At 47.0% G+C, this 27932-nt stretch overlaps 1 protein-coding gene across 4 annotated transcripts in view; it reads left to right on the top strand.

The window, feature by feature from the left end:
- Window positions 1-214: 214 nt before the first annotated feature.
- The window catches only part of MYO1D (myosin ID), a 158692-nt gene continuing 130974 nt past the window's right edge, over window positions 215-27932 (top strand). For 2 of the 4 annotated variants that reach the window (XM_059869530.1, XM_059869533.1), the window contains exon 1: window positions 215-431. In XM_059869530.1, coding sequence (XP_059725513.1) covers window positions 337-431 — 95 coding nt within the window. In that variant the 5' untranslated portion in view covers window positions 215-336. The remainder of the gene's footprint in view (window positions 432-27932) is intronic. The other 2 variants (XM_059869534.1, XM_059869532.1) reach the window with 1 other exon arrangement.

Below are 27932 nucleotides of genomic sequence, written 5' to 3'. Positions count from 1 at the left end.
TCCCCGGGGCTCCCGGCGCCCGTCCCCGGGGCTCCCGGTGCCCGTCCCCGGGGCTCCCGGTGTCAGCCGTGCCGCGATCCCCGCCTGCAGTGCACGGCTCCTGCCGCCAGAGAGCGCTCGCGGCCCGCCCCGCCCCGGCAGCGCCGTGCCTGCTGCGGCCGCCAGGGGACGCCGCGCGGAGCCGCCTCGCGGCCCCAGCCCCGCCCCGCCGCAGGTGACACCCCCACACCCCCCGGCCGGGGAGCGGCGGGAGCGATCCCGAGCGATCCCGAGCCCTGTCCCGCTCCCGCTCCTAGCTCGGCCCCCATCCCGGTCCCGGCCGTCCCAGTGGCCGCCATGGCAGAGCAGGAGAGTTTGGAGTTCGGCAAAGCCGACTTCGTGCTGATGGACGCCGTCACCATGCCCGAGTTCATGGCGAACCTCCGGCTGCGGTGAGTGAGGGGCGGGCGGCGCGGCCCCACCGCCCCGGGGCTCGGCGGGTCTTCCCCTCACACCCGGCCCGCTTGGGATGGAGTGTGAGGGGGGCGAGGGAACCGAAACCCTCCCTGAGCCTCCTCCGCCCGCTTCCCCTCCCTGACTGAGCAAACCCGCGCAAAAGTGTGGATTTTCCTACGAAATGGAAGAGCCGGGTAAAGATGAGGCTGCTCAGGGTGCACCAGGCCCTGGGGACCGCGGGGGCTCTGAGTCCCCCCTCTGGAAGATCTCCCTCCGAAGTCACCTGCCTCAGTGCCCACCTCTCTCATGGACCATGGAATGGTTTAGGAGCAAAGGGACCTTAAGGACTTTACTTTTAAACAGTCTGTTGTTGGTCTTCCCCTATATCACAGAAACACACGGTAGGTTGGGTTGGGAAGGGACCTTAAAGCCCATCCAGTGCCAGCCCTGCTATGGCAGGGACCTGTCCCAGGTGGCTCTAAGCCCTGTCCAGCCTGGCCTTGGGCACTGCCAGGGATCCAGGGGCAGCCACAGCTGCTCTGGCACCCTGTCCCACTCCCATCTGCAGCGTTTCTTGCCTATGCTGACATTCTGCAAAGGTGCTTTGGAGAGAAAGAAAAAGAGCAATAAAAGGCACCAAGTCCAAGGTTGCTCCATCCCATGGGGACATTGCAGCCACTTGCTGGTGTAGATTCACTGTGCTAACATTTTGTGATCTTTATGGTTTTATTTCCCTTGTAGACATGGTGGGTGCTGGGAAGATCCACGTTTTCCTGCTGTTCCCTCTCAAGCACAACTAAATCCTGGGCAGCACTGATAGAGGACAGCCAGGGGACCCTAAGTCTGTGGCTGCTTTTCACTTTCTGTTATAAAACATTCATGGGATCTCCTCCTGATAAACTCTTACGCCCCTGCTTGTGCAAGGATTTGATAATTGCCAAAGAGAACCCTTTGGGATAAAGATGTGACTTGCTGGCTTGTGTCCCTCCTCTGTTCTGCTCAGGTTTTCCTGCCTGTTCCTGTCCTGCCACTTGTGTTCTGGTGTGTATTGGAATCAGTCACTTGTCGGGTCCCTGGTGTTGTTGGATGCACCTGAGAGTGGCTCTGGCAATAGATGGGAGGTGTGTTAAGCTCCCTCAGCAGGCTTCAAACTATTGAGGAAGGAGAGTATTAAGCTTTTTCACACAATTGTTGTCTCCTCTGGATGAAATGTGGAGATTTTGAGATCTGGCTGCTTCAGTCACCTGAGTGCTTGGGAATTTCTGTGCTACACCGCTATCCCTGTGCTCTGAGATGCTGCAGGGTGAGGGCTCAGATCCTGTGGGGTGTAATAACAACCAGCATACCTTATGCTTTTTTCCTTTTATATTTTGGATTTCTGTTTGGGCAGAGAGGGCGTTTCTATTTGAATATAAGAAAATCATAATGAGAATGGTTGAGCTTTGAACATGATTTCAGATTTAAATTAATTTTGCAGTGTGTCAAAAAGTTTAAATTTTTTTCTCATTTGTACAGTCCATGAGATTGTAATTGTATTAGAAAGGGTTTGCACACAATATCTTTGTAATTAGCAGGAAACTTGTGTGTCACGGTTTGTTCTTGGGGTTTTACTCTTTGGTTAATGTGTACTAGAAATCTAAATGAAGTACTGGAAATGGATTTATAATTTAAAAATCAACGTGGCATGTCGGTTGCCTGTTAGAGTCCATTGAAAGGTGCCTTGCAGGGACAGACTTTGCTAATTTTGTATGAAGGAATGAGAAGGACAAGCCAGCAGTCCTGGATCCTTACAATAAATGTGCAACTTTGTTTATTTTTTTTCTCTGTGCTGTTGCTGACAGTGCCTGAGGGTTTTTCCAGGACATCCCTGCTGTGTGTGATATACCTTGGAGGTCCTGTTTCACCTGGTCAAACCTGCCCAAACCCAGGCTTATCCTCTGACAACAGTTTAGACTTGAGTTCTCACCTGGCCATGAGCTCTGCCTGAACTTCAAGATCATCTGGTGTCTGTGCTGTGGGCAGAACAAGCTTTTGTCAAAAGCTGATTGATTCTGTTAATTTTTCTAGCCTTGGTGCTATCATCCCCTGCCTCCAGGGCTGTGTGCACTGGGACATTTGGGGAAGCTGATGTGAATTTCCCAGAAGTGTGGACTTTCAGGGAAGCTGTGAGCTCTGCCGGGCGTTGGGCACCGTGTGCTGGCCCTGGGCTGCCACCCCAACCCCGCTGCTGGTGCTTTACAGCACTCAGGCAACACCTGCTGCTCACATCCTCCTGCTCTGGAGGGGGCACTTGGCTCCTGCTGCTGACACGTAGGAGGCTGTGTGAGACCCAGCCCAGGACCTGCTCAAGGCTCGGTTGTGTCACTGTGCCGACGGCAGAGTGCCCTTTGTGCTGAGCAGGGGGAAGGAGCTGCTGCTCCTCCGGCACTGAGCGCCCACGGCGGGTTTGTGCCGTTTACACTTGGATGGGCTCCACCCTGTTCCATAAATCCAGCTTTCTGCCAGAGCTATTTTTGTTCAGGGTCACTGGCTGACCCAAGACGGGCTGTGCTGGATTTAGTTCCCAAGTGAGCCCAGATGTGGGTGGAACTGAAATCGTACCAGTTTCGGTGCATGCAAGGATATTTCCCCAAGGATGTCTCTAGTGGGAAAAAGAGGAATGGTGAAGCTGCACTTTTCATTAGTGTAGTATTTGAATTCAGGGGTGTTGACATGGGCTGGATGAGTGTGCCTGGGTAGGTGGGTGGACGCAGTGTGAATTTACTACCTCATTTCCCAGCCCCAGTGCTCATGCCCAGTTATTTGTAGGTTTGAGTGGTGATTCAGCAGGGATATCACTGTGTCAGTACCTTTTTGTGGCTGTGTCTTACAGCTACTTAAGGAATGTTTCTTTGGACACCCAGCAGTCACTGCGTGTTACACTTTATTGTAAATAAAAGTCATCCTGTCCTTGAATTCCTTAGTCCTGAGTGTGCTTCATCCCAGTGTCTGGTTGTGATTCTTAGTCATCTGAATAATTTTTAAAAAAGAAAAGCAGGACTATGGGAATGGTCTGTCTGAGCTCAGTAGCTTTGTTTCTTTATTATAATGTCCAAATTTGTAACAGACAAGTGTTTCTGGAGCACTCATGAATCAGAATTATTAAAACAGCTGTATTTGAGTGGTTTGTGTGTCAGCAATTGCCCATCATCCTTTCCGTGAGTGCCTGCTCATCTCTGCACTGCTGCAGCAGTAATTGGCAAATCCAATCCCAGGACATCAGATTAACTGAAGTACTCCTTAAAATAGGGAATATTTTTGTGTCTAGAAACTCTCAGGTCCTGCCACTGGCAGGCAGGTATTTATCTGCAGTCAAGTGTTACCTGTAAGTGGTGGGAGAATGCTCTGGACTTGGTAAAACTCTCTATTTCACTGCTTTTGATTTAACATGACCATGGCTATTCCATGGCAGGTGGACTGGAATGGTTCTTGTGGAAAGGGAGTGTTGGTCTGGCCAGAGCTGCTCAGCTTTTGCAGAAATTGTGGTGTAGATGAAACTATTGAGTAAGAAAAGTGGGAAACTGCACCACCTCATTCTCTTCATGCCATAGTGAAAATTTCAAGTAGTGAAAGTTACCATTTTTAATTTGCTTCCTTGTAAAGAAGCTTATTTTTCAGAAGGGTGAAATATTTTGGTTTATCAGGTGATTTCTTGTGATTTCTTGTGATTTTCTTCCACTGCAAAGACCACTGCTCTGTCCATCTTGCATTTGCCTTGACAAACAGATCAAACCTCAGAGCATTAAAAATGGGATCTGTGGAATGCCAAGAGGGAGTTCTTGAATTATCTGTTGTGCAGCCTTTGGTAGCCACTGCAAAGCAGTTCCTCCTCCCAGGGTCTCAGGTGTGTGCCAGGACAGTCAGGTGTGACCCACCCCCACTGTGCCAGGCAATAGGATCCTGTGGGGGCCCTGCTGGGGCAAACCCAGCACCCTGAACCACTGGGAGTGGGAAACCCCATGGACATGCAGAGAAAAGCAGACAGTTACACAGGGCAGCATCAGGGCAGCGTTTGGGGTGGTCTGATGTGAGCTGTGTGCTCATGGTGTTTGTGTTCCCACATCTGCATTGTGAGCAGGTGCTCCCTGACTCATCCTCCACTGATTTCTAGTGAGTTGCTCATTTTTCATAAGCATTGTGCAAATGCCCCTTGGAACACAATAGATCTGTCTCACTGTTATTAAAGAATTCAAGGATGTGTGAAAGGAAGACAGTGAGAGCACCTGGTGATGTGTAATGATTGTAAAATTAATTTGGGGTTGTTTTCCTCTTCTTTTAAGTATTTCCAGCATGAAACCAGCTGTGGAAGGCTGTACTTGCTACTCAGTTCTGTCCTCCCAGCCCACCTGAGCCTGGAGTGGTACAAAGATCTATGGGTCAATAGTCCTTGGAGTTGTCTCCCTGTGCACGTGGTGACTTCTGGCCCCTTAAAGCAGCATTTCATAGAAGCACGGTTCTGTGTTCACTTAAAAACACACCAAAGTTGTTTTTCTGATGTTTCTCAACTATCTCACAAACCCCAGCATTTTCAGGTTAAGGCAACAGGTCTAGATCTGTATTTATTGCAGGGCCATATGAAACATAGATAATATTTGCTATGATTATTAATAGTTTTGGCATCAAGAATCTGTACAGAAAATCTGGTTCTCCTGAGAATGCGCTGAAAGTATTTGGTGCTGAGGGAAGTGTTTGCTTTGCAGGCAGGGCTGAGACGTGGGCTGGAGTCCTAGAAAAGGTTGGAGCAAACTGAATGGGGAATTGGGCTTTAAGTGCTGCAGAGGGATATCTCAAAGGGGTTTTCTTGAGGTACTTGTGTGGAGGTTGTACCTTTTGGGCCTCTGTCAGAAAATCTCTGTTGTTTTTCTGGATGATGTGGCAAGTTGAGGCCATTCTTTAGGATCCTAAAATCACAGAATAGTTGGGGTTGGAAGGGACCCTAAAGTTCATCTGGTTCCACCCCATGTCCCTTCCACTGGAGCAGGTTCTTCAAGTCCCTGGCCTAGGACACTTCCAGGGAAATACTTTAGGTTCTGAAAGGCCAAACTCCTGCTCTGCCATTCAGTGTCCCCTAGTTCTGCAGACTGGGTTGTTTTCCTTTCCTTTTTCAGGTTTGGAAAAGCAAGCACAAGTTCTGGGGTTGAACAGTTGCTTTAATTTGTGCCCATCTTCAGGAAATGGGTGTCCCTATGATCCACTAGGAGCAGTCCTTAGCCCAGCTGTGGGTCCCGTTTGTTCTTGCTCAGTACCACACCCTTTCTGTTCTTCCCTCCATGGACCTCAGGTGCAGTTTTGGAGTGAAGGGTACCCTCTGTATTACACTGATATTTTTACGCTGACTTCCTTATTTTTTGAGCACCATCTTAAACATTCATATTTGGGGTTGAAATTGTGGTAGGAGAGGTTTGGTTTCCCATGAGGTAATAAACTGTATTTAATCCCAGCAGAGGAAATATTATGTGAATGCTTGGTTTCATTTGTGTCTTTGCTAATGAAATATTCATGCTTCATAAACAAGCTTTTCATGCCTTTAAGCCATTTTAATTTCCTCATTCTAAATAGTTATGAATATTTGAATTGTTCATGTGGTGTTGGATTAAAGAGCTGCTGGGAAGAGGCTGCTTTCTCCCTGGAGAGGGGCACCTGCCTCCAGGTGCTGCAGGACACTCCTTCCTCTACTCAGGCCAGCAGCAGTTAAGTCTCATCAGCCCTTCTTGGCTTCCTTAGAGTTGCTCAACCTGCAGAAGCTGTTGTGTCACGGTTTGGAATGAATGGAATGAAAATTCCCCTTAGTCCACCAAAATTTGACTTTTGAGCTTGGCCTGGGGCCAGCCTGATCCTCAGAGATGGAAGAGGCCGTCGATCTCACTTAAAAAGCAAATCCCAACCAGACGAGCAGCAAAGGGAGAGTCCAGGCAGCTTCTGGCTCCACAGGGACTCTTCAGCCCATGGACACCTAGAGCTGCTACAGGTGTGCTCTGGGATTCCTGACTGGAATTCCCATGAACCAGGCTTTGAATGAGGTGGTGTCCAGCCTGGGGTTTGTTTTACCTCCATATGTGCTGAGTTTATCTGGTTTCACTGGGCCTTCCTTAGCACACCTGCCCTCCCTGCCTGATGAAAGCCACCTTAGAGGGAAGTTTTACAGGACACTTTTTATAGCAGCTGGGTGGGGAAGTGTTGAATAATTTTAGCACCTGGGTGTTGAATAATATACGAGGTCAGATTTATGAATGAGCTCAGTCTTTCAGGGTGCCTTGTACTTCTAAACTCTGAGGCTGCTGATGCTGTGCCCCAGAGCTGCTGGTCCTGCCTCCAGCTGCCTCTGGTCCTTGCCAGATCAGGGGTAACAACATTTAGTTGTGGGTAGGAAGCAGCAACTTGGGGAGGGACATCCATGGCACGTGGCATCAGGTGTGAAACAAAACCTGACAGAATCAGTGAAGTAACCAGAATGGGGGAATTAGCTCAATACAAAATGCTCTTTCTTGCAATTTTTAAAGTCTTTTTCCCTGCTGTTTACATAAAGTATATTTACAAAATCAGCTGGTAATTTAGGAATTCCTCAGCAGCCTTTTTGGCTTTCACCCTTATTCTTCAATGCCTTTCTAGATTCTGATGAAGTGCTGTGGGTCCTGAAGCTCCTCAGTGTTGTAGTGCATCTGTTTGGGATGCTGTCAAGTGGAATCCTGTTCTGGTTTTTAACTACCCCATGTTTGAGGTGGCTTGTGTAACCTGCATCATCTTAACTGAAGTGATTTGTCATCACCTGCTGGGTTTCACCAGCTGAAAGTTCACTCCAAGATCTGCTAAACTGTTACAGTAAATATTTGCTGATACTTGCAACAAGTCTCATGGCCTCCTTTAGTCAAGAGTCCTTTCCATTGACTTCTGTTCAAAAATCTGCCTCTCCAGGTGCTTTACTGATCTAACTCTCACTGAGCCCTTGCATTTCTTTGACTCTTTGCATTTCTTCTGGCTGAGCAGGCTTTGACACCACTTGAACTTAGTGATATTTACTTGAATTCCTTTAGAGATGCAGATCTCACAAGGTGTTTGGAATTACATCATCTCTCTCTGCATCCCTGGGTCATGATTGCATCTTTTTATGGAATGAAGGAACTCTGAATTGGGGAGAAGGAGACAGATGTCTGCACATAGTTTTGCCTGTAAGTGTGAAATAGGGGAGCTGTGTGTCCCCTGGTGGCAAACGCTCATTTTCAGTTCTCTGAAACAAAATTACAATTTGTAAAGAGGATTTGTTTCTTTAAGGGCTTTTTTGGTGAGATGTGATCTCAGCTCCCAATGCTGCTGTCACATGCTGATGTTCCTGTATTAGACCAGGTATAAAAGTGTTCAGTTGTGGTGTTTTCAAGTTCTGAAAGAGCAGTCTGGCTGTGAGGCTGTTCTGTCTTTGGGAGCGAAAAGGGGGCATTAGATAGACTCAACTTTTTTGAAAATACTTCATTTTTCTTCAAATCTTAAACTGTTTCTGAGATAACTTCTATCTTTGGCTAGGAATGAGGTTTTTCTGGTCTCTGAGTTGTGTGTGGCAGCATCACCCAGAGCAGTTCCTTTGGTTGGTGGTTTAGATGGACAGCAGATATTCTCCTGTCAGGGCCCAGCTGAGGTAGGAGCAGGGGGGTGTCTTGGAAAGACCTTTTAAATAAAATAGTTGTTACTGATAAGCCAGAGGACCCAACCCTGTCATCACTGATGATCTTGCAGGGCTCAACTTCTCCGGCTCAGCAGCAGAACTGACTGGGGCATAACAAGCCTGCTCTTGCTAATTTAATTCTTGGTGGTGGTGGTGGTGATATTTTCCATTCTACCCCCAGTAGTTTCTGAGCCTTTTTCTGTGCACACTTCAAAATTTCTTCTTGAGCAGTTCTGGAGTATTGGTTCATCAGCTCTGTCCTGTTCTGCTGGAGCATTTTGCAGCCCACCTTTCCTGGCTTCTGGGCTGCTGCTGACCTTCCCTTCTGGGTTTAAAAGCTGGCAGTGACCTGCTCTATGGCTGCCACTTGCCCAGTGACACTTCAGAGAACAGTTTCTGTATGACTTCTGGGCTGCTCTGACCCAGAGCTTTATTTCCAGAAAAATGTACCATTGGGTGAAAATATGGCAATAAACCAGTTCTGTGTTCCTGGGCAGACACTTACCTGCCACGGTGTCATTTCTCAGCCTTGGGTGTTTTTTGCTCTATTCTGGCATGTCAGGCATTGATTCCCACAGTCCCTCCAAGAAGTGTTGTCCCACCTGACCTTCCTTTCTCCTGCTGACTTCCCATGTTTCTGTAACTGCAGTACCCTGCTGGTCATCATGGGTGACTCCTCTCTCCTCTTTCAGTACCTTCTGTGTGCAGCTGAGCACCACTGCCTAGCTTCCCCCCTTGCTGTTGATGTCCCTTCAGCTCCCCAGTGTCATCTCTGATCCTGGGCTCATCTTCCCAGCCTTGCCCTGGCTGTCAGCTGGATTCCCTGGGCTGGAGCGAGTGAACTCCCCGTGAGAGCAGTTCCCTTGTTCCACCTGCACTGTTGGACCCGGCCCTTTCTGGGCTTTGCAGCCCAAGTCTGGTGTTGGTATTCCCCTGTGGTGTGTCAGGCCCAAGCCTGAGCCATGCACAGAGCCCAGTCTTGCCCAGAGTCTCCTCACCCTGATTCTTGTGCTCATTCCTTCTCCTGTGCCTTGACAAACCCCCTTTCCCACAGAGCTTGTCCAGAGTTATCTACAAAGATTGCTTTTGCTCTCAGTTCTATCTCCTTCACCTATCTCCTTGCCTCCCTCCTGTTCCACCTCAGAACACAGCTTATCTCCTTCCTGTGTTTATCAGTTTCTCCTGCAGGACTGATGTGTGCCATGTCTGTCTGAGAACTTTCTGACCAGCATTCCTGTGCTTTTCCCACAGTTGCCCCTTTTGGCATGCAAGAAACACCAAATAACTTCCAGCAAAGACACTGCTTCTTCCTTCCATGTGTAATTTATGGAGCCCACACAAAGTGTGCCATGGCAGGAGGTTGGGAGTGCTGCAGTCACTGATTATTGTGTTCATCTCCTCAAGTCATTTCCTGGCTCCATGCTGGATCCCAGCCTGTTCTTTTTCTCTGGGTCTGGACAGAGCATGCCCTGATGTTATCCTGCTGGAGGTTGTTCAGGTAGAAAATGATCTGATCAGAGTATCTTGATATGTTCCTGTCTAAGGTTGATGCAACTTAACTTGGGAAGCCTGAAGGCTCATTACATGTTCCCAGGAAATGGAAACTGGAGATTTTTGGCAGGACTCTGCAATATGTGGGGTGGGATGTGCTGCTGGGGCTGGATGGGCTGTTTGGGGTAGTGGGCTTAGCTCCATCTCCAGACACCAAGGATTTTCGCCCTTGCCTCTGCATCTTTATTCACATCAAGCCAACTCAAATCATGTTTCACTGGAAGTTCTGACAGCCTTGGAATAAATCCCTTTATTCTGGGGCCCCTAACAAGAAGGTTTTCTGTCCTATTCTGATGGAGAGCAGGTGTGCATGGCTACTCCGCAAATAAATTATGCTTTGAGACACCAGCTGAAACTTTCAGAAAAGGTTCCCTTTCAATATCTGCATTCCATTACAGCATCAGTGGCTTCATTATTGCCCTGGGTTGTTTATGGTGCCCAGGACAAACTCCCAGCAGGGGAGCTAAAGGGAACTCCAGCACTTCCCTGCAGCATCCTGCCCAGGGAGCTCAGCAGCCGGGCAGGAATGAGAACCCATCTGTTAACAGCTACTGGATGGCAGCAAAGGCTGTCTCAGCATGAATAGCAAAGAAAAACAAACTGAAACAGAAAATCCCCTTTCCCACTGTAGGAACAGCACGGCTTTCTTTGGGGAGAGCTCCTCCATGGCATTTAGAGGGGTGAAAAACCATGGTGGCTGTGAGAGCCTTCACACCATGGCCAGCAGGGGCACAATGAAGCTTTCATTCTCCACATCACATCGCTGAGATGTTTACACTAAACTTTTTCTGTTATTCAGATTGCTACTCTGCAGCTAAACAGATTGTTTTACAAGAATGAATGATAAAGTAAATTTCACCTTTAAAAGAAAACTCCAGCTATGGTTCCTTGAAGGCTTCCCCTCCCCTGCAATGTTTATAAAGGAACTGGATATGGAGTTTATAAACTTCCAAGGTGGGAAATGGTGCCTTCCACTGCTCCTCCATACCAGCTTCTTTGTGTGTTGTTGCTTCTTGATCCCGGGTGTAAAGACCAGGAGAGCGAATGAGAACAGGCACAAAGAGCTGTAAATACATTTTAGGCCCCAGAAGAATCCCAAAAGACCAGAGCTGGAGCACTGGAGTCTTCAAGTGAACTTGCTTAGAAAAATTGTTGCCCCTGCACCCTGCAGAGAATGTCCTCCCTTGTTTGCTTCTCAGACTGTCAGAAGGACACTGTGCTGCTTTTCCTTGTGCTTCCAGAAGAACCCCCAGATTCTTTTAAAGCTGGATGTAAACACCTCCTTGGAACAGTAGCTGTTAAACTTTGTTGAAAAGTGCTTAGCAATGACAAAAAAATGTTATTTCCGAAAGGATCTCTGTAGCACTGAGGGGTTATTTTTGCAAATGAAAGTCCAAATTTACCACAAAAATGTCCCTGTAACCTCTTATAATTCAAAACATATTCCTTGCTTTTCAAAAGCACAGGCAAATTACCAGGGAGCCTTTCTAAAATAAGCCTGAGGTTGGATGTTTGACTTTGTGGACAGTGCTGCTTGATAATCAGCATTTCCTTTTTTGAGTTTTCTTGTGTCGCAGTCAGAAAGGAGCTTTGCTTTGTGTGGTTTCTGACCTGTTCCAGGTGAGGAGAACACCAACAACTCCTATGCTGCAGTGCTGGGATAGAAACAGGACTATCCCTTTCCCTGAAGGAAACGTTTATCCGTTGTTCCTGATAAACGTAGCATTTGTGGCTCCAGCAAAACAAACAATGGAAATCTTCTCTTTGTTCTTGTTTTTTGGGCCATGCTGCATCCTGGCTTTCAAGGATGCAGACATTCCTGAGCTAGACCTCTCCAGTGTCTGGCAGCTGGTTCTCTGACTCCGTGTTGGTTACAGAGCTTAAACCCCTCTGAGGAAAGGCCAGGGAAAAGCAGATCCCTGTGAAGTGTAAAGCTTCTAAACCTGGTACGAAACCCTGAGAGCTGGGCTTGATAGGAAACTGAAGGAAACCTAAACAATTTTGAAATTATTTGGAATATTTGGCTTCATTTTCCCAATCAGTTGATAGAAAACATGTTTTCCATTAAGGACTTACATTTTTGGAGACTTAAAGGGGAGCTGCTTATTGTCAAAACAAGTCTTGTTTTTCACCAAATATCTTGGCTGCCTGGTTTGACTTTTGGTGCTGTCCCTGCAGGCAGCGTGGGGGAGCTGGTGCCAGGCTGTCACCTGGAATGCTGGAACCATGGGTGGTATGGGGTTTGGATCCGAGTGCCTGTGCCCTGAGGAGCAGTGCCAGGCTCCAGCTGGCTGGCAGGAATGGGAAAGCCAGGAAAGAGTGATGGGGGACACCATCTCCTAAAAGAGGCCACATGTATCATGTCCTGCCATGCAGGAAACCTCAAATCTTTCATAAACCTAAAGAATGCCTGATTGTTTCTGTCCTGCTTTTCCTCTGGGTTTCTGGATCTTGGATGCTCTCCTGGAGGAGCCAAGGTGGCACCTGCTGCTTGCTGGATGAGCCATTGGAGCAGAAAGATGTTCAGTGTTCCCAGGGCTGCTCTGAAGGGATAATGTGGCTTTGGGGCTCTGCTCTCACTCCACAGGCTGTGATTGGCTTCAGGGCCAGCTCAGATGTGTTGCTACTGAATTTAGAGAGAAAACTTGTGTCAATCTTGGTCTTCTCCCAGGAGTTCTGTCCATAAGGGATTGGTAATTGGCTGCTCAGCTGCTTTCCTGAGAGGCTGTTAATCCAGTGCAGATGGACAAATCACTTGTCCTAGTGGACAAACAAAAATGTGTTGTGTTGTGAACTTTGTAGCTGAATCATGGAAACTGTAAAATTGGGACATACTATTTCAAAATGTTCAACTCCATCTGATACCTTTTAACCTTCTGCCTTTCCCATATTTTCCTTATACCTAGGAAAGAATAACAGAAGTTAAATGCAGTAAACTTGATGGATTTTGAAGACATTCTGTGGCACCTTGACCAAATGAAAGGAATCATTTGCTAGGGTTGCATTTATTAATCCACAATAAATCACAGGAGGGATAAGTGAACAGGTTCTTACAGAAAGACTGGCTTGGTCAGTGTCAGGTTTATGTTGTACAGGGGATGTGGAAAATTCAAACAGTTAAGCAGTCACAGTCAGCTATTTCTTGGGGATTTTTTATCAAGACACCTTTGCTGCCTTGTTTGAAGGCTCCTCTTTACCTGTCCCTGGTTATGTGACATAAATCTTGTGCTGGCAGTAATTCCCACAGCACCTTCCCATCATTTGTGCCGTGACAAAGGATGTTTCACCTCAAGTGCTAAATTCTCTTCTGTCTTGATGAGCAGGGTAAGCCCCAGAACCAATCTGGGAAAGCTTTCGGGGGAAAATATCCCCACTTCCTACCTTTCATATATAGATGTACTGGCTGGACTTGTTTAAGACAAAGGAGCAGCCTCTGTTTATCCTGCTGAGGTACTTGATGTGGAAACTGATAGCACTAATGGCCAGATCCCAAATAATTTGCTGTGTAGGAAAATTGCCCAATTGTGGCATCTGGTCCTCCCTGGGTGTCACATGGAGAGTGGGGGCCTTTGAATAATTCTCTGAGTAACAGTGCAATGGATATTTTGCAAGCTAAAAGTTTCTGTCACTGAAGACAGAGGTTGCTTTGTGTTTTGACCTGGGTTTTGATACTCTTTGTACCCTCCACTGCTATCAGTGCCAAATAGTTTCTTCTTTTCATCGATTGAGAAAGCAGCTTGGAAAAACATCCAATCCCATATCAGCTGCAAACCATCCATTTATCCATGAGGACAGGGGAGGAGCAGTGTGAGGGAGCAGCACTGGCAAGTGCAAGGATTCCCTGGTTTTGTTGTGCTCTCTGATGTTTAAACCTTTCAGATATTCTGTGGTTGTTTCCAACTTCACAGTGATGAAAGCTAAAAACCCCATAATAAGAGTGAGGATAGTTCTATTCTTTTTACTCTAACAGGGTGTATTTTAAGAAAAAACAATAGTTATTATGATACACATGGAATAAACCACAAGTGGTGAAATTTATTTCTCAGACTTGTTTTTCCATCCCTTCTCAGTGTTGCTGCTGCTGCCACTGTCCCCTTGGGTTGTCTGGGATTAACTTCTCCCTCCATGGAGTTTTCACACCAGGGATTTTGACTTTGAAATTGCATCTTTCACTCAGAGGGGAAAAGTGGAGTAGTTTTCAGTCTCATGGAAATTTTGAATGAACACTGAGAAAGTAATGGCAGCAGATGGATTTTTATGGAGTGGGGAATGTCAGAATTGCCTTTCACAGGAACTGCATTGTCACACAAGAACTGAGGGCTTTCAGGAGGGATGTCCCTGCCCTTAGGCGCTTTCAGGTGCTGGTGTAAATGCCTGGGAACTGATTTGGCTGGGAAAAGGATCTTTTGCTTCTCTACTCAAGATCCACAAGTGCCTTCCAGGGTGGGAACTGGTGGCACAAGGTGACACTGGGGAGTCCTGCTGGCCTGGGGTGACAGACCTTCCTCAGCATTCAATTCCCACTAATCCCCTCCCTTCTGCTACCTGTCCCATTAGAGAGCTCACAGAAGGTCCCAGTGGACACCTTTTCTGAGCTGTTTTATCACAGAATGTAATGGGGTTGGAAGGGGTCATTTAGTCCCACGATGGGCAGGAACACCTCACATTTGACCAGGTTGCCCAAGGCCCCAGGTTGCCTCCAGCCTGGCCTTGAACATTTCCAGGACTTCTCTTTTTTCAATTTGTACCCATTCTGCCTTGTCCTGTGACTGCTGTTCACGACAAAGAGTCCCTCTCCGGCTTCCCAATAGCCCCTTCAGACACTGGAAGGTGCTGGGAGGTCTCCACAGCCTTCCCTTCCCCAGGCTATGTTAGTGTTAATTGTGTTAGTTTCCTTTCCTTGGAGGGCTGAAGGGCCCAGCTCTCAGCCAGCTCCTCTGGGAGCCCCAGAGGCCCAACAGCCTTACCCCAGTGCCAGTCCTTGCTGTGCTGTTCCATTCTGTAATTATGCTCAGAATTAATCACTTTCTGGCGCTTCTGGATGCCTCTGCAGTGTTTGCCATTCATTTGCTTCGGGGGTTTCACATTTGCAGAGTGTAACTGGTCTATCTTACTTGTTAGATTTGCCTTAAATTGTATCATGGAGAAGTTCAAATAGCAATAAAAACCCACTTCCTATTAAGTGGGTATTATCTTGTCTCCCTCTGACTTGCTTTCTTACTAAGTATATCATGGGATCTCACGAAAACTCATTTGTTGGATCACACTTGTGAAGATACTTTAGGTGCTTTGTTCCTCTAATTCCAAATATAACCATCCTGTGATCTTAATCAACATTTGCTTTAACATTTCCCAGCTGGAAATTACCTCCCTGGCAAATTTGGCCAACACCAGTGGCAACATGAAGATGGCTTTTTTTGGTTATGAATTTAGTTCCTTGTTTTCTGCGCACAGATATGACTGTGGTAGGGGAGCACTTTGGGATTTCCTCCATAGGTGACTCATTTTTGCCAGATCCACCCGTAGCAGAAATAAGCCAGGCCATTCCAGTGTGTTAATTTAGGCTACTGAATATTGTATCCAGTAGTCAGTGAACTTTCTCTGGTAGCCTCTATGGCTTTTAGTTTGCATTTGTTCCACCATTTGTCCACCAAAGAGCAACAAAACCCTCCGTTCATGGTTTTGGGCTTCTCTGCCTTCCAGTCTGCCTTGGTTTTGTAACTGGAAGTGGATATTGCCCAAGGTCACCTTTGAGAAAACAACACTGTTGCTGCTGACAGTCCTCTGCTCCTGGCTGGTTTCTGTAGATCTGGGACTCCTGCTGGCAGCAGCCCGTGGGAGTCCCGGTGGATAATGAGTGTTAATTTCCTAGATAGTGACGGCTTATCTCCACTGCAGTCAGAGTTTCGCCTTGCAAAACCTCAGCTGCAGCACGGGGCCGGCTGTGGGTGGTGAACTGACGGCAGCTGCATTTCACAGGAGCTGTGGAGCTGATGGGATGGGCCTGAGAGAAGAACCGGGGAAAACGCTCCCAGTCTGGAATCTGTGCGGTGTGGATTCCCCAGAGAGCAGAACTGCTCTGATCAGGGGTGGACAGCTGTCCCCCAGCTAATTGGCACTGTCACCTCCTCTGAGGGCGACATCTGCTGAAGCATCCAGAGACAGAGGGTTCCTCTGGGCAAAGTTCCTCATGCCTTATCCAAAGCAAGATCTTTTTGTAGCAACTTCATCATGGGTATCAGCATCTGCAGTTGGGCCAGGGGTAGCAGCTGTCAAATGCTGCCATGATGAATTTCACACAACTGGAATCTTGAAAAGATTTGTAGCTGCAATTTTTTTTTTTTTTTTTTTCAAATCAAGACTCTCTTTCCCATTCTTTGCATTACTCCAGCATTTTGTTGCTGACATCTTTGTCCACCGGCCTCTGGTCCTTTTTAAACAGGAGCCAGGAGCAGTTGCTTTGCTATGTCTGTATCATGGGTGTTTATGGAATTCCTTTGGAAATAAATGACAGGTTAAATGGAAGACAGTTGTCTGCACTTATGGATTCTGTGGGTGAAGTTAAACACTTGGATCTAAACAAAAGTGTGAGCTATGCATTTCCCAGGATGAGATTGTCCTGGTTACAGTGCTTCTTTTACTTTAACCCCCACCTCTTCCCCCCTAATTTACAGAGTTGTTTCCTAATACTTACAGATATTACTTCCTAAAAGGAGATTGTTATCAATGCTTTAGTGCCCCCTCAGGGTTGCAGCAACAGGGTGACCTAACTGGGTTCATTCCTCCCAATTTAAATTCCTTCTGTGGGAACAGGAATGATTCCTTGGACAGGGAAGCGTTTCTAGCAGGGTCCCACCTGCCCGGCGGTGGTGCGGCTCCCCTGGCTCGCGGTGGTGGTGTCCCGCGGAGGGAGGAGCTCTGCTGCCCGGGGATTGAGCCTCACTCCACCCTTGGAAGCTGCGGCTCCTCTGCTGCCCTTCCCTGGCGCTGGCAGGGCCGGCTCGGTTGTATAACGTCCTGCAGGAGAACCGGCTCCGGGACACGGCTCCGCGGCAGTGATTAATCGGGGAAACATCTAACAACCTTAAATGGCAGCAAATTTATTTTGGCAGGTGGAGACTGAGAAAGTCCCTGCCGCCACGGAGGGAGTGTTGCTCTGGAGCACTCACATTTTGCCCTAACACTTTCTCCAGTCTCAAACTTTTACCACTGCACTGAAATCTCCTTTTTACACATCTTTGTGCCGTGATTCCCACCCAGATCAGAATGTGGGTGACATTTTTTCAGACCTTCAGTGAACAGCAGAAGTGCCCTTGCTTCTTGCCCCAGAGAATGTACCTGTGGGTAAGGGGTGAAGTGTCCCTCTGCAGTGACGTGGGGACAGCCACAGCTGAGGGCTCAGGTTTGTCTTTCCAAGCCTTATGAGCTGGCACTGCAGATAATGCCAGATCTCCTCTGGGAGACCGGGCAGGATGAGGTCATGTACCAGCCTGCCAGACCGAATATTTCAAATATTCTTCTTATAGTCTTTCTGAAGGTGAATAGGTAACTGGGTTCACCTGAGAGAGTTCTTTAGGAGTGCCCTGGATTAAGATTGGGTTTTAGATTTAGTGAGACAATAACTCACCTTTAAAAGATTCTTGATAAACCAGTGATAAGGAAGAATTGATTACTCTGAAAATTTTAATAATGCTCAATATATTAATTGTTTTTTGTTTAAAAGCTCCAAATACTCAGCCTTTTTTTCTGTGTATTTTGAATTGGAATTTAGTTTGACTTGAGGAATAGTTTGCTGGAATTTTTCTTTTTTAATCTCCTTGCTGGCCAATACGAGTTTTGTTGGTGTACCCATAAATTTCATGGAAGTTTGTTTATTTTACTGAGGCTCTGTTCAGGGCAGAAAGTACATACCCAAACATAAATTTTATATGCTCTAGAAAACTTTCAGCCTCTCTTTCAGATTGCAATGGCTAGGTAGGACTAAAAATGGCTGTTTCTATCATGTTGCTATTGCTCGAGATGTCTGTGGCCTGCACTGGCTGTGGTTATGTGGTTATTAATTCTTCAATTAATTCTCTCTTTACCAGCAGGAGTGGTACTGGGTGTTGTTTGCCTCCAACCCTGTGCTAAAGCAAAGGCATCAGCAGGCAGGAACTGCACACCACTGAAACCCCTGAGCTGGTGTTTGCCTTTAAAAAACTCAAGAGCACAGATTTGAGACAGTCAATCTCTCTGCACACAGACGAGCTGTTAGTCTGGCAGGATGTAATTCCATTTTCCTGAGTAGTTTGATTTCCTTTTGGCCTGTCTGTGCTTCAGCTCGTCACTGCTCTTGTGCTGAATTGATGTTGACTCTAAGGTAGTTTTCTGAGTAATTCAAGCCAAGGATATTTGTGAAAAGATTGTGATTTGCTTTTATCTATAGCAAATGCAGGCTATCAAGAGAACTTGTAAATGCTAAACTTCTAGGCCCATCTGTACATAATTTTCCAAGTCACATTTTATGGCTGCACATGGTGGCTGCAGCTCCTAGTGCAGAAAACCAGCTGGCAGACACTGTTCCTTGCTTTTTTATGGGGTCTGAAGGCACAACACACATCTGACACAGCCCAGGGACTGCCATGGCTTAAGAGTTCATTTAGTTTACCTAAAATCTTAAGGCAAATCTAATTTCAGGCATGTTGATTTCCTCAGAAAGCTTTTGTTAGTTTGGCTAGTGGCCACATTATGTAAGATATAATTATTTGGCCTCAAAGCAGTGATTTCAGCCAGGGAACAGTGTAAAGCTGGCTGTGGGCGGTGTTGTGGCTGCACCATTCCAAGGTGACACAGGTGAGGTGTGGCCATAAAGGCTGTGGCTCTTTGGTGCCTGTATCCTATTCCCCTCCAGGTGCCTGTGACTGTCCTCAGTGCAAACAGTGAAATCAGAAAACAACCAGGAAAACCTTCTCTTTTCATGGGAAGGGTTTTCTGAAGGGCTTTGTGGCTGCAGCTGGTAACTCCCATGCAACTCTTCTTCTCTGGACGTGCTCCAAGAGGTGCCACAGCCAGGGCTGACTCCAGAGCAGCCCCTGGGGAATGTCTTGGGTGGCAAAGACATTTTGTCTGGATCTGACCAGAGCTGTGTCCAGAGAATCAAGCACTCTGGTTCTGCTGGCACAGTAGCCACAGCTGAGGTGTTTTTAAATATGTTTTCCTGATATTGAAAAGAATTGTTAGGAACCTCCTTAAATTCCCTTTAACCAGCTACTCATTTTCCTTGGGTTTTTTTTTTTTCCTTTGCCCTAGATGGAGTCAGTCGAGGCAGTCTGGAATAATGTGTGTGGAATCGACAGGCCATGTTCTGTCACACACAGCTTTCCTTTGAGATGACCTTTAAGCCTTGTATTAGTTGCATTTCCATTTAGGGAATCCTTGAGCTATTGGATATTATTGTGGGGGGGAAGGCTGAGATAGAATCAGAATTTTCAGTGTTTGTTTTCTGATAGTAAATTGCCTTCTTGCGTGTCATCCTAGAGTTCACACAACCAGTGAACTCCAAGCTGGGCTGCTGTCAGATGTGGCAGCAGCAGCAGCAGCTCTTGGGCTGAGGAGCTGTGTGGGGCAGAGCAGGGACACCCTGAGCACAGTGACAGGAGACACAGGAATGGTGCCCTGCTCACACCCTGCTCAGGCTCTGGAGGAGGCAGGTCCCTGTTGGGTCATTCTGTCCCTCTCCCTCAAACATGGAATTCTGGGACAGCAGAGCTTGGCAGGAGCTTGATTTTATTGGGAGCTTTGGCCTATGCTTGTCAGTGCAACTCTGAGTTTCACTTCAGGGTCTAGTCCTGTTTTGGAATCTCACTTCCTTTTCCTCCTCTTGTGCCATTTTATGATTTAGATGCACTGTTCTCATGATGTTTCACTCTGTGTTGAGCATAAACTGTGGTTTCCTCTGAGTTCTCCAGCGTTTACATCCATAGCAGTGAGCAGGGATGGTCCTGGGGCTCAGTGCTGCCCACCCTGCAGCTCCTCTCAGACAAGCCCTCCTGCTCCTGCTCCTTCCTCCCTGGCTTTCCTGGCAGGAGCAACCCTGGGGGATGCTGTGGCACAAAGATCCCTCTGTCCTAATAGCTAAGAACAGTCCTGCATTCCAGTTCAATACCTGTGTCAATGTTTGAAGCCTCTCAGTCCTAAGACAAAGCAGGGAATGTTACCAGCAGCGCAGGAATGAACTTGCTTTAAAGTCTTTTTCCTGTCTAAAGCTTTTCTGACTCTGGGATGTGGCATCAGCTCTCATCTTGGGGAAGCTCAGATTAGAATTATGTGGTCTAAATACTTGTCATGTATTTACTACTGATTTATCAGGTACTGAAGGGATGAACCAAGCCAGTGACTGCTGACAGACCACCTTGGCTAAAAGTGGCTGGGGGGTTAATTTTCAAACTCACATCTGTTTACTGAAGGTACCAGCCTGACACTTGTTTTGCAGTGGAGGAAGGTGCAGGTCTTTCTGCTGTAAGAGTTTTGTGGTCACAAATCTGGTTTGCAGCTATTTTTATTGTCTTCATTTCTTTCAGATCTACACAGGATGCTTGTGCTCTTAATGCCCTTAATGCTCTTAATGCTGTGATTCTGTGAGTGCCAGCTGTGAGGGAGGCACTGCTGTAATTGCAGCTCTGCCTGGGAGTGCCAGCACCTTGTGTCCCACTGCTGTTCAGAGCTCTCTGTTTGGAACTGGCCCTTGTTTGGATGCCTCTGGATGATCTGTCAATAGCTGAAATAATACCTTGATCCCAGAGCGAGTGGTGCTGCCAGAAATGCCTCTTGCTGGCCTGGCCAGCCCTGTGTCACAGCTGATAAATAAACTGTCCTGGTGCTCCCAAACTGCCCTTCCCATGCCTGCAGAGGGCTACTGGTTCCCTCTGCTGAGGTGGGTACAAACCATGGCTTCATGATGGGAACACCAGCACAGACAGCTGCCCAAATTCTGCCTGACTGGGGCTAAAATCCTGGCCTAGCTGGACTTCTCTCTTCATTGCTGTCAGCTGTGGTGTGAAGACAGTTGTCTCCAACCATTTTCCCTCTCTCTCTCTCTCTCTCTCTCTTTTTTTTTTTTTTTTTTTTTTTTTTTTTTTTCCCCTTTTAATTGAGCTTGGGCACAATGTGAGGGAGAGGCAGGAACATGAGGGGGCCATGAACAATTCAGGGTTCAAGAAGCAGCAATAAAAATAAAAGCACTATTATGAATGAGCAATGGCTTGTAAAGGGCTCCAATCTGCTAATGTAGGTTACTGGGTTGATACCATTGCTTTAATAACGGTTCTTTAGTCTGGTTAGTTGTTTTGACAGTCCTTTCAGCTTGACTGTGAGGCGTTGGTCCCTTGTGAATTTTGGATTATTTCTTGAGGTCACTTTTCCAGTTGCAGAACCTGTGTAATAACACTGAGCTGCAGAGCACACTGCTGTTCTGATCAAATTGGGACGATCACAGCCTCAGTAATTACAGCAGTGCTGATGTAATTATCACCCAACAAGCTGTAATTTGAAAATGGGCCCCACTGCTTGGCCAATGTGGTGCTGTAGTTTGGAAGCTTTTAAAATCCTGATCCCTTTGTTTTGTTACATGCAATTTATATCTGTTCAGCCTGTGCTGAAAACCTCCCACGTGCCCTTTGCCTTGTAATTACACATTTCCAAACAATCGATGCCGTGGGGGAAGTGCAGCAGGAGGCTGTGTTTAAATAAGCAGTCCTGCACTCAGTGCAGTTTCTGCACGTGCCATATGCTGTGTGCTGGCTCGTGTCTCAGCAGCTGGTCAGTGGTTTATAAAGGGCTGTCCCAGCGCTGGGGGGTTTTCCCTATGAAGGCTGCTGGGAACAGAAGGAAGGACTGTCTGGTACCTTTGGAGACACAGATGTTGTACAGGCGGGGCAGTGTCACCTTGCAGCTCATACCAGAGCATCTAGGTACCTGTTCTCCCAGGTCTCTTTGAAACAGGGTTCAAACAGGTGATCAGGGAGAACTTTAGGAGCAAAACAATCTGAACCCCCCCAGTTAAACCAGGGGTACAAGTCCTGCCCTGGTTTGGAAGCGGTGATCAGTATGTGAGGAGGCAATAACTGATCAAAAAGGATCCCAGATTTCTGCAGGTACCCCTGGCTCATGGAGGTGATGGATTATGTTGTGTGTATCATTACAGTGTTTGAAACTGAAACAGTGCTTTGCATTCTCAGTAACACCTGGGTGTCAGCATCCTCTTCTTGTCTGATTTACTGAGGAAGATGAGGGGCATAAAACAAGATAGTCCAGTAGCAGTGAGTTAATGTTTAGTTGTAGTAATATCTGGTTTATTTCCTGTAAATTTAATCCTCAGCTGCCCTGGAGGGGGTGATGTGGTTGCAGATTAACCACAGCACTGATAAAGGTGCACATGAGCTCCATTCAGAGGCAGCTGGTTCCTGGCAGGGCGCAGCAGCCCGGGGTGGAGAATGTACCTGCACTGCTTCCTGGTGGGGAGCTGCTTCCTCAGCCTGTGGAGCTCCAGTCTGAGGCTGCAGAGCTGAGGGAACTCTGTGCAGGGAGGTTTTGGCCTTTTGTCACCATATTCCCTGAGTGGGAACCCTGGGGAAGAAGCAGCAGGGATCTGTCAGGAGGTGATGATCCCCACTTCAGTGTGGGCACTGTACAGGAGTTAGTGGTGTTAAAATCTCTTTATCCAGTCAGTGGAAACCTGGTCAGTGCAGCTGATAAATCAGGTATCCCATGGCAGGGTTGTGGCTGGTGAGCCAGGGGCAGGGCTGGCAGCTGGGAGTGCGGGGTCCTGGCAGTGGTTTGGCAAACCAGCTTTGGCCTGCAGGGCTGCTCATGGAAGAGATTTGGCCTGCACAGGTGCCCTGTGGGAGCAGAGTGTGGGTGTTGGAGAGCTGTGGGACTGTGAACAGAGCTCTCCAGCAGATCCCTGTCCAGGACTGCTGCAGGTGCTGGGCAGCAGCTGAAACCTCTGCTGGGCAGGGGCTGCTGAGGACACTGGGCTTGTGGGGGAAGCAGGAACCTCCCGTAACGCTCAGGAAGCTGAGGCAGCTTTTGTAAAAACAAGGTTCACAACATCAGCGGTACCCGGCGGGGGAGGTGGTGCCCCTGCCGAAGATGCTGGATCCCAGTGGATGCAACCCAATTATCCAGAACGCTGAGCCATTCATTTCCAGCCGAATAATGGGCTGTGAATGGCAGGATCACGGGTGATGAGAGGACACCGCAGGAACTCTGACTCCAGGCACCAGCTCGGGGAGCTGCATGATGCAGCTGGATGCTGTAGGAGGAGATGCAGTCAAAAAAGCAAAGGAAAGGATGGCATGACTTCATAAGATAAATGCAGGTTTTGTTATAATAGCTATGAACAGGTTTGTGTCTCTGCATTTAATGCAGGATAAATGAGAAGAAATGGAGATGGTTAATGGGGTGTACAGTTATGAGTGGTTTGTGGAGGACAGTAAATAAGTCTGAACTAATAAACTAAAAGTGGAAGCAAACCCCCAAACCTGAGCAATTGGAATTTCACTGGGTCTGTTATCTCCTCTTCCACAGCCTTCCTTTTCTCCCTACTTTTGTTCCTTCCCCATATCCCCACCAAAAAGGGGAAGTAGAAAGAATTTAACACTGGTGAAGCAGCACTGGGTGGGAGAGGGGAAATGGTGAGCTCTCCTTGCTGGCTGGGTGCGCAGGTGGGTTCTTTATGTGGACATGCTGAGCCTGGGTCCTGGGGCTTCCACTCAGTGCTTGCAGAGGCCATGCAGGATTCCTTCATCCTTGGCTAGTGAGGATCTGTTTTTCCCTTCTCCAGAACCGGATGAGCCACAGCCCAGATGAGATATTTCCAGAGTTCTCTGCAAGTGGTGTTAAACTGTTTTGGATCCCTGGTCTGTCTTGCTTGAGGTTACATCAACAGATCTGGACTAAGGGAAGGATTTTTCTTGTCTCAGGTTACTGGACAGTTTTGGAGGGTTTTTGCATGGCCCATTTCCTGGAACTGTTGGCATTTCCACTGCTGAACTGTGATTATTTTAGGACTGAGACAGACTTTTCACTCCTCAAGCAAATACCTTCAAAAGAGTCTCCTGCTTGCATAAGAGAGAAGGAGGAGGGACAATTAGCTGCGTTTTACCTCCTCTGACCTGGACTTTGAAAGAAGTGTAGATAAGGTGATAGTAACTGTCCTTACCAGCATAATGACCTGTGCAGCCTATCAAAGCTGCTGATTTTCTATATGTAGGAGCATTTCCTTAACTGTCAGTGCCACTCTGTACCCAGCTAAAGGCCAAAGAATGGTGTTTAAGATGAGTGTAGATATGAAGTGTCAAATTCCTTTGTTCTCCTGCTCAAAGGATAGAGATGTGAACAGGAAATAACTGAGCTTTATTTCTTTTCCTGTAAGCCTCTCTTGAATATATTTAGGAGGAAAAGAGTCATTTCATAAATACATTCCACTCTCCTTTTGACAAAACCAGGATTTGTAGTAATTTTATTGGCACTGCATGAAAGTGCCGTGACTGAAACACTTGAACCGTGTCTTTATCTGCAAGTCCATCAGGCCATGCCATTGGATCCAAAGCTATAGATGCATTTTCTGACTGGATTGTCTAAGTGACCATTTTATTCCTCAGATTCAGTCAGAAGGCTGTGGGCAATAGTTTTTAGCAGGAGCCTTGTGTAAATGTAAACCTTTAAAGTTAATTTTACATACATAGATCAAAAATAAAGAATCATGGGATTACAGGATGGTTTGGGCTGGAAGGGACCTTAAAGCCCATCCAGCACCACCCCTGCCATGGCAGGGACACCTTCCACTGTCCCAGGCTGCTCCAAACCCTGTCCAGCCTGGCCTTGGAAACTTCCAGGGATCAAGGGGCAGCCACAGCTGCTCTGGGCACCCTGTGCCAGGGCCTGCCCACCCTCCCAGGGAGGAATTTCCTCCTGATATCCCATTTAACCCTGCCCTTCTATACCTTGTAGCCATGGCTACATTAAATAAAAAAATCCATGAAAATACTACAATCCTTGAGGATTGGGATGTGTGAGAGAACTGTGTATTAGTGACTGTTGCATTACATTTTATACAATATGTAAAATGCAAGTAATAAGAGTTGTGTATATTGTGGGTTCAAATTCTTGCATTCAAAGCAGAATTTCTTAAGTTCACCAAAGGCTCTTTTGGGGTCAGGGTGGCAGCTTTGCTGCTGATGGATTATCATGGATTAGCTGATGTAAGAGTGTGTGTGCTGATATATAATGATTGGCAGTTGTATTCCACTGTGGATTGCCACCCAAATGTATGGATTGTCAGTGCTTTCCCACTGACACAGCAAAATATTGGAGAAACCTGAAGCACTCTATTGTTTCCAGAAGTCTTAGGAAAACTGGCAGTAGAGCCATTCCCCTCATTTGCTCTTGCCTGCTGGAGACTGACCACTGAGTGTGTGAGGAGCTGATAGTGACCTTTCCTATGTTTATACTTACTGGTAATTGAAGAATATCTTGATTATTCCAACCACACGAGTATGGCTGAACTATCCATTCATCTTTTGTGCAGCAGGGATGAGTGTGAGAAGGGTAATACTAACCACTTAACTTAAAAAAAAATATAAAATAATGTAGAAAATATGTTTTCCAGCTAATAGATTATTTTCTCTGTTTGTAAAAGGTGTAAAGAGATTAACAGTTTGTGACTGCCAGATTTGTTGATACCAAGTGTTTTTTTGTGTTTCATGCTGTTCTATGAGGGCTCAGCAGCTGATTGCTCAGGGGAGGGAAGGAGAGAAGGAGGTAGCTGTGTTGAAGGAGGATGTGTCAGCTCTGAACTGTTACTTAAGAAAAAAAAAAATCAATATCTAAATAAAGCTGATACCAAAATTAATTGGAAAACTTGTGCTGCTCTTCCTGGAGATCACAATTCTGTTCAGCTGTCACCTGGAGCTGCCTGTGTGTGTCAGAGCTTGGCTGGGGCTGTTTGGGAGCCCCTGGGGAGGTTCCAGGGCTCCTGCCCTGAGCTGGGCCGGCGGCTCCGGGGCTTGCACAGGGGTGGGGTCACCCTGCCCAGGAGCAGCAGCTTCCCCCCGTGCTGCTCTCAGTGTGTAACTGGGTCTGCCAAAGCTGAGGGTCACTCCACCACCACCCCAGGCTAAATCAGTGCTTTCACTAAATAATTAGTGGCCGAAAACATCTTTATAAAACTTTTTGATAAACTGATCTGACTTTTGGAGATTGTCATTAAGTAATGATTATCATCTGGCAATTGATACGCCACAGAAGTAGAAGCCTGCCCAAATCCTGGGGCTGGTTTGTCCTTCAGAAGATCCTGTTTCAAATAATTTCACAGGGCTCTGAATTCCACTGGCTAGGATTAAAAAATTGATGGTGTGGTCAAAGCCGGCTTGGCTTGTGACAGATAAATTGAAGATGCTTTCAGGTTATCTGCATGTTAATTCTGATTTGTGTGGTATTTGTGCTGGCTCACATTATTATTACTTGAATAGTCTTTCAGCTTCTGAGTAGGAGCTGTCTTTGACTGAAAAAAAATATGTCAAATGTAAGGGAAGTAAATGAACCCAATCTTTCCAGTGATAATTTAAACCGATAAAGCAAGCAGCATGTAAATCAAGTAATCTGCTTTACTAATCAAACCTTTTAAGTCCTTTTCCATCTTGCTAATGTTCCCTTGGGCTATCTGTGTACAGTTGCCATTTAGGAATTCACTCTTTATGCGTGGATGATGAATGCATAAATAGCAGTTCTGCTGCTGCTCAGCTGCTTTTCCATTGAAAGGATGTAAAGTGAGGTACTTCAGGCCACTGTGCAAATTCATTTGCTTATCTTGCCAGTTCTGCCCTGCCCTTCCATACCCACAAGGGTGTTTGAACCATTCCCTGTTTTGTTCCTTCTCCTTTTCCCTTTTTGAAGTTGACTTTCAGTGAGAGGGAGAAAGACCCTGATACTGAATCTGCCAGTTCAGTCACACTCATGAATTTAAGTGAACCCACTACACTTGGTTGTAGTTAAAATCCTTTGTTTCCCACCCAAACTTTCTGTGGAATATTAGTTGCTCTTTAATTGGAAGAACAAACCTTGTGTGTTTACTGGGCCTTTTCACACTGGCATGATCTGGTCCCTTAAAGAGCCTGAGGTTTTGTCTTCCAGGGCATCTCCTGCTCCATTCTTGGTGATGGGAGAGACTGGGAGATGGAGAAGAGGAGTTTTGGTGCAGTTCTGTTCAGATCTCCATTAGGGACATGAAGCTTTTCCAGTACGAAACAGCAAATACTTGAAAGAAAGCCTCAGGAACAAACCTGAGCCAAATCTGTATCCAAACGGGGAAGCTTTTCCTGACTAGCCATGCTTTCAAGGCAGCATGAGGAAAAGTCCTTTCAGCCTGAGCAGTTCATGGACATATTGTTGAGACAGATTTACTTTGTGATTTACAAACTTAATTTTCCCCTCCACTGCTTGTGGCTCTTTGTCCACGTGCTCTGGCTGAGGCCGTTGGTGTCTGAAAGGAGTTGGTGGCAATCTGGGGGTGGCCGGGGTCACAGCTGTCCCTCATTGTCCCTGCAGCAGACGTGGCAGAAGGCAATGTTTGACTGAGGAGCAGAATGGGCAGCTGGAGGTGGAATGTCCTCATCTGCTGCTTGGAGACTCAGTGGTTTGTCTGCTAGAGCCCTTGGCTGGCACTGCAAGGGCTGGGACAGCCTGTGGGCAGGCCATGGAGCTGAGTCACCAGCATGTGCTGTGAAAGCCTGGGTGCCTGGAGAAGCCCAGTGTCACTCTCAGCCCAGTGTCACAGCCTGGAGTCACATCCCCATGTCCCAGCCCAGTGTCACTCTCAGCCCAGTGTCACAGCCTGGAGTCACATCCCCATGTCCCAGCCCAGTGTCACAGCCAGGTGACACACAGGCATGTGTAAGGACTGTCACTATTTGGTTTGGGGTGCCATGGTGCAGATCACTGAAACAACTCCAAAGGAAGCCCTCATGCTGCAGAAACACAAGTCATTATTTGCATGTTTTGCATTGTTATTTTTGCCTGGTTTTTGTGGCCTGTGTTTGTATAAATAAGGCACCTAATTTTTTTTTATATGTAACGTTACCAGAGCACAGAGCCATGCTTTTGGAGTGCTGGCAGATGGGGTTCTGTATCTTCATGCTGCAAGATGATTCTTGGGTTTTCTGAGCCCTGTCCCAAACAATGCTGCATTCAGGGGCTCCAGCAGCATCACAGATCA

This window comes from Haemorhous mexicanus, chromosome 28 (assembly GCF_027477595.1).
Source record: "Haemorhous mexicanus isolate bHaeMex1 chromosome 28, bHaeMex1.pri, whole genome shotgun sequence".
Taxonomy (NCBI): Eukaryota; Metazoa; Chordata; class Aves; order Passeriformes; family Fringillidae; genus Haemorhous; species Haemorhous mexicanus.
The sequence above is the reverse complement of the archived record's forward strand: the minus strand, read 5'-3'. Positions and strand labels throughout refer to the sequence as shown.